Genomic DNA, 12,060 nt, shown 5'->3' with positions numbered 1-12,060 from the left:
TCTTTAAGGTCTAAATTGGAGGCTGCACAGTGAATCTTTGCTGACCTCCTCTTAGTGAGCTTACTTGGGTCTCTTCCAGGTCACTTCCGTCACCCTCACCTAAGCATCCAGGTATACTAATAAGACAAGAACAAAGAGAGAAATTTCTTCTGATGCCCAGTTCCTTCTCCAGGGCAGATGTTCAATTATAGCCAGTGAGTGGTTAATTGAGTTCACATTCTGCCTGGTTCAGGAGTCCTAGAGTGAAATGTCGCCCAGGAGATAGAGTATTGGTTCAGTAGAAGATCAGTTACAGGGGTTTCTCCAGGTAAAGTTTCCCTAGTTATGACTATGTTCAACATAACATTTATAAATCAGATGGCCTGATAATGTTCTTTTAATATACCTCAGCATGGTAATCATCCACTTTAATTGTGCTAGTTATTAGTGTAACATGATTTATTATGGTTCTAATACCATAGAACCCATCTATTGAAATTAACAAAAGATGGTTTTTATCTTTGTCAAAAAACCATATCTCAAGCCTGGACATTGGGATTCCCTACTTGTGCTAGAAAAAGCTTATTTGGATTCACCTGCACTGTCAAATTGTCACATAGCGCTACAATAACTTCAGAGATGGAAAAAGATATTTGCCTCAGAACCACGAGGCCCACAAACATCTTACAAATGACATTTCTTTTTAATGTTTAACTTTGTTGTTTACAAAATAGGGACTGTAGATTATTTTTGGCCATAAGTAGATGTGCTAAATTCAGAATGCAGAGATTAAATATAAGGACAAATAAAATATATCACATAAATTCAATAAAAGCTGAATTAAACCATGTCTCATTTTGATTTGTATGATGTCAAATAGCTAGTTTGATTTTTTCAGCGTTTTAGCTGACTGTGTTGGGATCTTGGAGCCCCATTTTTCAACTAGGATGCTAGGACTCTTTGGTATACCCAGGAGACATCCTTAAATAGTCATCACATTGTTTCTTGTCACTTGTGTCCTAGCTGGGGTAATGGTGAGAGGCAGGGAAGATGGAGAATGACTGTAGAGTGGGGAATAGGTCGTGGGGAGAGGGAAGGTTGAGGAGAGGGCAAGAGATCCCAGATCTTGTGTGTCCAGCAGGGTCCCAGAAATGTTAGAAAAAGATGGGGAACACAGAGACAGACACAGCTCTTAAGGGACTGAAGGCCAGATTTCCCCAATCCTTTATCAGTGGGCTCTGTGGAGCGTCTTCTGGTGACTACCTGGGTGAGGATACAGGATACCTCTCCATCTTCTAGCCCAGATGAGGCACCTGATTGTAGGAATCTGCACACAACTGTGCCCAAGCTAGCCTTGAGATTCCCAGAAGAGCTGGCTTGATTTAATGTTCTCTTCATTACCTCCTTCAAGTTGTTATCTTCTGGCAGAAGATGCGTCTGTAAAAACTATATCTACTGCAAACCATAAGAAAAAGCCCTGATACAGCCTTGTGGTGATTTGGAAGGTTACCTTGGGTTCAGTCCCACTTGATCTAGGCCATAGAGGGGAAAAGTGAGGTTACGAATTGATGCTCCTTTCCTATTTTTCTTCTGGGCTTGAATGCATCTTTTTAACTGGTAAAACTTTGATAAAGGTTAGATTAGATCAGATCATTTCAGTGGTCTCCTTTCTTTTTCTTTTTTTGTGACATTCCCTATTTTTCTCAGAAAGGTAATTTTTGAAGCAAATTACACTTGGGGAAAACTTCCTCTGTCACAAGGCCACCAGGTGAGCTGAAAGAAAGGAGGAAAGTCAACCAGTATATACCAGCAGGTCTTAGCTGGGGAATCATTAAAGTTGGGTCAGGTAACAGCGTTAGGCCTAAAAAGAGATGGTAGCGCTTCAGGAAATGTGGACCTTGGCCTGCTCTTCCTGGAGTGCAGAACTGGTGAGTCTGAAACGTTGGCTAGAGCAGCTCTGTCATTATTTGGACCTTACGAGCTGAGAACATACCAGGAAATCCAAGCTAGTATCAGCTCAGTCTCTGGTTCATCCCACACTCCCTGGGTACTCTTCTTTTACACTGGAAAATACATATATGAATGTGAGAGCAACTGAATGGCACTCCTGAATTAGCTCCAAATGAACTGCATTCATGAGAGCACAGGGGTTGGCACCTGCTTTTACTGGTTGGCACACCTCTGTGTTCCATGCCACCAGGCTCTTAGCCCTAACCACAGGTGAAAGCACCTAACTGGGACCTAGTAGCCACGTACCCACAAGGTAGGCCATGACTGCAGTAGAGCACGCAGAGAACATTTGCAGCATCTCTCCCTAGTGTATCACCAGAGTCCCCCATACCAAATGCCACCCTCACTTGTCACCAGGTGCCAATGGCCTCAAGCAAGGGCTCAGTGTAAAAGTTGGAGAGCTGAATGGAGGCAACTTTGGATCAAGCATACTAAAAAGAAACATGTACATCCTTGTGGTTGGAGTGGTTCTCAAATTTTAGAGAAAGACTGGTTAAATTAGTGGAAGATTCCTCAGAATGCTCCCTCCAAAATTCTTATTCAAAATATCTAACCTAGCGTTCAGGAATCTTCCTTTCTTTGGGGTGAGGAGAATGTTCACTAGGTGTCTCTGATCAGGGTGTCCTCACATTACCTTATGAATCCACCCTTTGTCCTGGGGCTAAAGAGGTGCTGAGTAATAGTGGGAGTTCAAAAGTAGGACTTCTAAGGAAAGAAAAGGAAAGAGTAGAGTTTGTCATGTAGTGGTTTGACTCTCCCATTCTAGAAAAGTCTGGCTAACTCTAAAGATCTGAGTCAAGTCTATTCCAAAGTCAGTTAGTCAGCACTAAGATGTCTACATTCAGCATCGAAGGTTGCAGTGCTGCTGATGTAACTGGGTGGGGTTGGAGGGGAAGGCTGGTGTGCGTGTGTGTGTGCACGCACATGTACAGTGGTTAAGGGCAGGTCTGTGGAGCCAGAGACCCTAGGTTTAAATCACAGCTCTATAGTTTTTGGTAAGTTACTTAATCCCTTTGTGTCTCAGTTTTTTTACCTGTAAAATGGGAATAAAATAGTACTGCACAGGGTTGACATAGGAACAAATTATTTAATACGTGCAAAGCAGAACAGTGCCTTGCACATAGGAAGTACAAGGTATGTGGCACTGGAGCGCCTCAGGCAGTTTTCTTAAGGAGAAACTTAAACTCAACTGACTTGAAAAGCTTATATGCAAGGGTTCACAGAGGGACACCTACACAGAGTGCTTATGTATTTACGTCACAAGCCCTTGTGGAGTACTATCTCTGTGCAAGATGATGCTGGGCACTGGAGGTGATGGAAATAAAACAAACTAGAAGAGTTGGTCCTTCCCTTCCAAGTTGCTGATTTTCTAGTGGGGAGAGACACAGCTAAACACTGTGGTAGGAAACAGATGGAGAGATTGGGAGAGAATGTTGCAGGGCTCATTCACTTTCATACTGACCTAAGTATGAAAGTGACCAGCCTTCTGGCACTCTTAAGTCCTATCCCAGCAGGGTGACAGGGGTTGCACTCTCTTTTTGGATTTGAGGGCAGAAGTTTCGCAGCAAAAGAGCGAAAAATGCTCTATTTCCTGGCACCGTGCTCTATTTCCCCTCCTTGACAATTCTTCAAAAATTGCACTGTGATTTTCTTTAGTGTAGCTCTATGGTAGAGACAAGTGAGGGGGACACAGAGGCCTTTGGAGCACAGTCTTCTCCTGGTTTGCTCTGGACCACATGGTTTGAGAACCCTTGTTTCAAACCATTTCAGCTTTGGCAAAGCAGGGATCTTCAAAAGCTGCGGAGTCCCTCATACCTTCCTCGTTAGATGTTTTTGTTTGGGATGGGGCTGAGGGGGTTGGGGGCGAAGACTAACACTCTGATATTTCTGCAGGCACAAGTGATGTGGCAGTAAGGACTGATGGATTGCACACTGCAAAGACATCAGGTAGGAGTCTAAAGTTCTTTACAGCTCTCCCTGCCTGAGTCCTGGGACTAATTTATAAGGATAATTGAACAGCAAAGGTTAACAGGTAATGGAGGAACTCAGCTACCCCCTCACACTTTTATACTTAGAACTTGTGTGGTTTCTCAACACTTTCATGATGCTGACTTCTACCCCAGTCCACCTGCTATAGAGACACTGTGTGAGCCCTGGAGGGTGACAATTACTCTTTCAGCTCCCAGATTTTAATAGGCAAACAACCTAAATTATGAATCAGAATGGAAGAGCAAAGGATAGAAAACAGCCTAATCAGTTATAAAGGCCCTTCGGCATTGGAGCCCTTGTTGAGAGGATAAAGAACTCTCTAGGAAAAGATTACCAGAGACCATCCATGCAGATGAGAACTCACCGGCTTCCCAGTGGGCTGCCTGACCTCACCCATGTTGATGATTACAATGAGAAATGACAGAAAAAAAATCACCGTTCTCTTGAGGGAATTATGTTAAATGAAATAAGCCAGATAGAGAAGGACAATCTCTGTATGACTCCACTCATATGAGGAATTTAAACATGTGGACAAAGAGAACAGATTAGTGGCTACCAGGGGAAAGGGGGGTGGGGGGTGGGCACAAAGGGTGAAGGGGTGCGCCTACAGCACGACTGACAAATAATCATCTACAACTGAAATTTCACAAGATTGTAAACTCTCATAAACTCCATAAAAATTAACTTAAAAAAAATCTCTGTTTTCTTTACTGACCCTGACAAACCTGTCCCATACTCCAGACCTGCGGTTATCACCATGTGTACGCATCTGTGACTTGGTTGCTTCTTCAGTCACCATATTAGTAGCTGAACTTCTGTTGACACCCTTGACCTTATAATCTCCTTATTTAACTGTCTTTGTTGGGGACCCTCAGAAACTTGGCAAAAATAGAATTGACAGCCTTAGGGATTCAATAGGAGAGAAATGATGAGGTCATTTTGACAGGCTAATCAAGGAATTTTAGTGTCCCTAATAGTCTCTAAATTAGGACAGCAGCTATCAGGAAGTAAATGCACCATTATGTTTGAAACAGAAATACCAACGTGTGCTGGACATTGATGGACATTAGCTGGTTGATGAGGTTTAGCAGGGACATTTTATGAATACACTTATAAAAGAATATCAGGGTCTGATTTCCTCAGGGGAGGTATAGTAAGGTCATTAGAACGTGGAAGTCCTGGGATGACACTGGCTGTTTCATGGAATTACTAGACAGATATAAAGGCGTCTTCCTTGGGAGGAGGGATACTACACACTCACAGACTTCTCCACTGTGCCCTCCTCTTGGGGGACATTGTTTTCTGGGCCTCAGGAGCCTTTAGAGAGGGCTGGTTTCTTCACGTGGAAGATGTGACCCCTCCGTAATCCCCAGTAATACAATATCTCTGCCAAACTTGAAAAGATTTCTTTCTAAATGGTGAAAGGAAAGACTAAAAATATCTTGACTATTTTATCTGTCCTTTGGCTGCCTTAGAACAAGTTTGACAAGCTCTTTAATAAGGACATTTTTCCTTGGAATGAGCGCTTGCCACCAAAAATTATCTCATGCCACACACTAAGACTTGTCACTCAGCTGTGGACTCACCCTCCACTGCACTGAGTTCAGACTTGGAGCCCAGAAAGGGCACGGAAACTCCAAGTGGCTTAATAACCAGCTAATGTTTATCTTGAGTGCCCTGTCTTATTAGTCTTACTGGAAGCTCCACGAGCACCAAATGCCAATCAGATATATATCTGAACAGAGGAGAGGAAGCCCCAGCTTTGGGGCCAAACTTTTTTGTAATCATTTCTTCTAGAATGTTCCAGACGACTGCTGTAGATCTGACCCCCTATGTTCCAAGGTGGCATCAGCCTCCTGGATTTACTGGGCCCCCAAGAAATTCCAAAATTCCCTCCCTCTCCCACACATTCTTTCTTTCTTTCTTTTTTATTTTTTGCATCACATCTGTATGATATTGGCAAGATTCTTCTTCTCAGATGTACTGAAAAATCTAAAAAATTGTCAGCAACTGGCATATCATCTCTTTCTGAATATTTCCTTGGCCAGGCAGAGGCAAACCAATTTGCTGGTGTTGGTTAGTCCCGGTTTCCTGGAAGCTGTCACATTTAGTTTTATAGAAAAAGTGAGGATTGGCAGTGTTTTCTCAATCAAGTGGCTGTTACTTGAATGACTGAATGTCCTAGAATTAGTTTGGGGCTCAGAGAGTGTAGGGGCAAGTGTCCCTATCCATCTAGGTTCTGGGTAAAGGCAATGATCTAACTTGCAGCAGAGACTAGATAATTCCAATATGAAAACATGTGCCTAAAACCAATGACCGGCTCGAATCCAGCCTTAAATCTGGTTAGTTTTCTTTTTCCCACTCACTGTGCTCTTTCAGCTCATAATGAAGGACAGAAGAAATTTCCTTCACCTCCATCTGTAACATTTGGGGAATTCTGATTTAGAAATCCATGTCATGGTAGACTGCCATGGAAACAAACTCCTTGATAGATATAAGATTGAACAGCACAGTTATTCAGTATGAGGACTTTTGTTTTAAATACCATTCTAAAGAAGAAATAGTTGGAGTCCTGTCCTCTCTCTCTGACACCCTCTTACTCTAAGGCAGTCAGTTCATTGCCTGCCTGGTTAGGTGGCCTCTTCAGCAGCCCTAAAGTCTTGAGCCCATCATCCCAGCATGAGTTCCCTCTTAGTGCAGTTGACAAGAGGTTCCACTCACTCAGGACACATTTGTTGACTGCATTGGCTGATCAAATTCCCTCTGGAACTAATCTCCCTGTAGTCATAGTTCTTCTTCTGATGTTGATTACCTAAGCTTAATTCCTTTTTTAATATATTACTATGTAAATACAGCTTTGGAACCTTTAATGATTGCCTTAACTCATGAAACATATTTCAAAATTTCGGTATGGTTTGTTTTTATAGGCACTAACTCTTGCCTGAAGCTGGAGTGACTGCTGGTACTTTCTGTGACTTTGGATCAGATGGCTGGGCTGTAGGGATGGTGGAGCAGGAAGCTTGGCCCCTGTAGGCTCCACTCCTTCTGTCACCAGTGGGTACCAGACACTCCCCCTCCCCTGTGAGAAAAGAACCCAGCTCTGCACCTTTCGAGTTCTCCTTCTCTTTCATTTATCTTTTCCTTCTTGTGACCTAATTAGCTGCCCATGTGAGCCAGAACCCGATCGAGGAAGCCAGTGAAACTGGGACGATGCTGCGATGGGTCTGCAATGCCCCAGCATGAGCTGTGTTTGACTCTCAGCCTACTAGTTGTTTCTCTTCTTTTTTTTTTTTAAAGATTTTATTTTTTTCCTTTTTCTCCCCAAAGCCCCTAGGTACATAGTTGTATATTCTTAGTTGTGGGTCCTTCTACTTGTGGCATGTGGGACGCCACCTCAGTGTGGCTCGATGAGTGGTGCCATGTCTGTGCCCAGGATTCGAACCGACGAAACCCTGGGCCGCCTGTAGCAGAGCACGTGAACTTAACCACTCAGCCACGGGGCTGGCCCCTTAAATAGAAAGGAACTTTCTTATTTTTATTTTTATTTTTTTTGAGGAAGATTAGCCCTGAGCTAACATCCGCTGCCAATCCTCCTTTTTTTTGCTGAGGAAGGCTGGCCCTGAGCTAACATCCATGCCCATCTTCCTCTACTTTATATGTGGGACACCTACCACAGCATGGCTTGCCAAGCGGTGTCATGTCTGCACCCAGGATCCGAACTGGTGAACCCCAGGCCACTGAAGTGGGACGTGTGTACTTAACCGCTGCACCACTGGGCTGCCCCTATTTCTCTTTTCTGAACCTACTTCATAAAGCATATGCATCACAATGTAATCAAGAGAGTGAAATGAGATATTCTATGAAAAGGGCTTAGCAAAAGAAACCCTACTCAATAAATGTTGGCTATTCCTATTACCATTATTATGATGATTATTCCTATGAGTTTGGAGGACATATTTAGGACACTGCATAATCAGAAGAGGAAAAGTGCCTTTGTTCCCTCTCTATTCTGTTATTGATCAGATTATGCCTCACATATTTTAAATTTCCCATTTTATCACTCCTCTCTCTTTTTAAAAAATGATTTTAAAAAAGCAGGTCTGTGTGGTTTTCTACTTTTGCTAGGTATCCCAGGCCTATTTAAATGTGGGAAGCGATCAGCTGCTGATTTGAGCAAATGGACTTCAGATCATGCTAAGAAGAGACAAGAAAGAACTGCAAACGACATGCACCTTCAGCAGTCTGTACCTTGCTGCACGGAGCAATCCAATAGGCTATGGCGAGAAAAGGGAGGCCTAGGGAGACTCCAAAGACAGCCAGGAATTTCACAGCGATAGACTGTTGACGTAAGCCTGACAGGTTTTCATACCACATGGTAAGCAATTGCTGCTGACAGTTAGGATGAGCAACGAACTGTAAAAACAAAACAAAAACAAAAACAAAATGCAAACAGGAAAATGGCATTGGTAGCATTTGAACAGTAAACGGCCTCTGAGTAGCTCGGGGCTGAAATGTTTCACCTGTTGGGTGGCCGGGTGTTGGAGCTGGAAAAGATGGGTCAGGTACCTGCTGGCCCTTCTGACTCTGGGATGCTGGGGGTATTTGTGCTAAGATCAGAGTCCTCACAGGACTGGCCACATCAGTACTTTGCAAATTGAGGGCCCAGAGAAGTCTCAGGACAGAAAACGAGAGCCAGCTTCTGGGTAAATGCTTGTCTCCACTCCAAGGGGACTTATCTCTGGGCAGAGCTCATTTGGGAGGCAACACGGAAGAATGGATGGAGCATGAATGGGGTTTTAGAGTACCAAATGGGTTTGAATTTTGCTCTACCGTTTACTAGCCAGGTGACCTGGGGCCTATTACTTAACCTCGCTGAGCTTCAATATTCTCATTTGTAAAACAGAGCCTGTAATGTTGTCTTGTAGAATTAAATGAGATATTATAGAAAGGTTTCCCTCTTTTCGCATGTTGTCTAAGAAAAGTGCTTACAGTGTTTCCAGAGGACATGTTAAAACTCCTCAGTATTTCCCCACTGAATTTCAGTGGCGTTTGGCTTGGATCCATGGAGCTTTTTGTGACATGCTGGAGCATTGACACACTGTATTCGTCATGCAGTAGCTTCTCACCACCACCCCCCTCTCTTGGAACTGCCCTCCGCTAATGCCCAGGTTACAAGATGGACCTCTTGTGGCCATTTTGTATTGTGTGACCTCACCCCTCTGGATATAGCTTATTGGACTAGGGGTGGAACCCTGACTTAAAGTGGGCCTATCGCATTTTCTCGCCTTGGCATTTGAGGCTGTGATTGAGAGAGGCAGTTTGTTTATTTACTGGGGAGTTAACATGTAACCTTGGGAGATGTGGACAACCATCTTCTATTATGTGGACTAAGCAGCAAAACAAGCCAGTTACAAAGAGAGAAGGAAGAATGAAGATGTGTAGGAAGAGGCTCAGCTACTGTCAGAGCGTCTCTGGGGCCCAGCCTGACTCTGCCCACGTGGTCCGTGAGACACTCCTATATTCATATACCACAGTTGCCTTTTTCTGCTTGATCCAGCAAGGTGGCTTGACTTGCTGCAACCAGACAGCCTTTTCCTGCGAATATTTGGTGCTACTTGGCCATTTGTTTAGTTGATTCTGAGTCCTGGCTTGTGAAAACTGGTAATGGGACAATAAGTAAAATTTATGCCGATAAAGTTTACATTTGAGAAAATTATACTCATTTGCTTATATCCCCCCTGTGACAGGAAGAAGCCATCGTTTGCTTTTGGCAGCACTGCTCTTTGGCCTTACTCAAGATAGCCATGTGCCATAGGAGCTGGGACCCATGGACTAGAGCAGATAGACTGGGCATTCTATAAAGGGACTGACTTTTCATCTGATTACCCGGAGCATAATGTGCCAATTTTCATCCTGTTTGCCTCATTGGGTATTAAGGGGAAATGTGCAACAACTCCGAGGAAATGCAAGACATTCCCTTTTCATTATAAGACAATATAAATAGAACTGTTTTTAAAAATTCTCAGTGCAGATGGCAATATGTTCCTGTTTCCAGTTTCTGGGAGCTCAAGGCAGCAGCCAAGTAATCTGGCGAGGACACTATCGAAGGTTTATTTGGCCCTGCTGCAACCCCTGATGATACTTATTACTCAAACATTAGTTGCAAGGGAAGCTTTTTTGTAGCATTATTGGATTTATAGCTTCCATTGTGGTCTTTCTCTCCAAGAACAGGAGCAACGGATTCTCCTCAGACTAGGTAGGAACCTGCAGGTCCACGGCGATATGCTTTCCTCTGCCCCTTCTGCCTCACAACAAAGTGGAGCAAACAACAGAAAACCCTGCAAATATTTTAGTAATTCTTAGTGCCTCATCACAACACAGGTCTCAGAGAGGGTGGGAGTGCCGAGCAGTCAGTTTTTGTTCTTTTTTTTGGTGAGGAAGATTTGCTCTGAGTTAACATCCATTGCCAACCTTCCTCTTTTTTTTTTGCTGAGAAAGATTAGCCCTGAGCCAACATCTGTGCTAATCTCCCTCCACTTTGCATGTGGTATGCCTCCACAGCATGGCCGGTGAGTAGAGTAAGTCCACACCCGGGATCCGAACCTGCAAACCTGGGCCACCACAATGGAATGTGTGGAATTTTAACCACTGGGCCATGGGGCCGGCCCCTTAGTTTTCTTTTTAAACAGCCAGCATTCCTCTAGGTGCTGAAATGGCCCTGCTCTGGGGAAACTCATAGTCTGATTAGAAGGTGAGACATATGCTCATGAAATGGCAGAAGACCACTTGGCTCACCCGATGGCTGCCTGCACTGTAGCTGCTCTGGAAGGACTCCAGTCCTAATCCCCTCCATTGGCCTCTTTGTATCCTCAGAGAGCCCAACCGTGCTTCGTCTGCTGCCTCCTGCAGACAAGTCAGCACAACAGATTGGGCAGCAGAGCTGGAGGGAAGAAATTCTGAGAGAGAACACAGGGAGAACCATTCCCACTTGCCCTTGCCAGCCTCAGAGGAAGACAGCGCTCCTGACTAAAACACAGGAGGCTTTCCTGAGACTCGCCCCTTCTCTGGTTAGACCTTTGCTAATTTCCACAGCTGCATTTCTTCCTCCATAGTAAAGCAACCCAGCTCCAAATATGCTATTTATTTGTAGATAGACTTTATAATGCTCCCAGAAAGCTGACAGCAGCTGATAGCTGAAGCCCGAATTGTTTATATGTGGGCACTTTTCTGTATTTGTGGCAGATCTTCAAAGACAACTTCATGACATATAGTTCAGGGTGTATCAAAGGATTTTTTCTGCTGTGCTTTTGAAGCACAGAGAAATATCATCCCTGACTCAAGGAAGATGAGAGTGACATGAGGCATGCCATTAGGACACAAAGAACACCCTAACCAAAAGGGCACTCAGTTAGGGAACAAGGGCAGGAAGAACTCCTGGGGGCCGAGGGGCAGAGGGAGGATTTTTAAAAGCAGGGTCAGAAAAAAGCCCACAGCTAGGATAGAATGGGAACTCAGAAAATCTGTGTTGTCTTGGGCTTGCTTTCTTTGGCATCTAGCTGGATGGATGACAGAACCAAGAGCTTTGCCCAGGCCATTCCCCCCTAAACCATTCTAGGCTGAGAGCATGGTATGCTTGTATGGAAGTTCTTCAAGGGAAGAACTGATGTGACACCTCAGTTTTCCTGGGGACATGATTCACACTCTTCATAGCAGGGAGTTTGTAGTGGCCTGGAGCTGAGACTCTGTTAAGGTGGGCCTACGTGGAGTTGAGCAGCCTCTTAAGAGAAAAATAAATCAAACCACATCCATGACTGGGATGGACTGTCCAGAGAACTGGTGGTGGTGGTGGGGGGCTTGTTAGGAGAAGTTAAATTGCAGAGAAAGATAGGAAGGAGCTCTGAGACAGAATTCCCTGTAATGAGAAAGGAGACTGGTAGGGTGAACAGACTGGAAAACAGGACCTGAGAGTCCTGTTCTTAAATTTATCCCAAGCCAGTTATCCTGGTGGCACATTTGACCAGCCTTTATGGTTAATATAACAACATTTGTACCCAAAGCTGGTTTTCTGTTAATATCCTACCC

The 12,060-nt window shown here is 44.1% G+C and overlaps 1 protein-coding gene across 1 annotated transcript in view; it reads right to left on the bottom strand.

Annotated features, from left to right (window-relative positions):
- Window positions 1-12,060, bottom strand: part of TRPC7 (transient receptor potential cation channel subfamily C member 7) — a 132,291-nt gene that overhangs the window by 48,747 nt on the left and 71,484 nt on the right. Inside the window, exon 4 of the mRNA XM_070517331.1 lies at window positions 8,227-8,391. Within this exon, the coding sequence (XP_070373432.1) occupies window positions 8,227-8,391 (165 nt within the window). The remainder of the gene's footprint in view (window positions 1-8,226; window positions 8,392-12,060) is intronic.

This window comes from Equus asinus, chromosome 9 (assembly GCF_041296235.1).
Source record: "Equus asinus isolate D_3611 breed Donkey chromosome 9, EquAss-T2T_v2, whole genome shotgun sequence".
Lineage (NCBI taxonomy): Eukaryota > Metazoa > Chordata > Mammalia > Perissodactyla > Equidae > Equus > Equus asinus.
The sequence above is the reverse complement of the archived record's forward strand: the minus strand, read 5'-3'. Positions and strand labels throughout refer to the sequence as shown.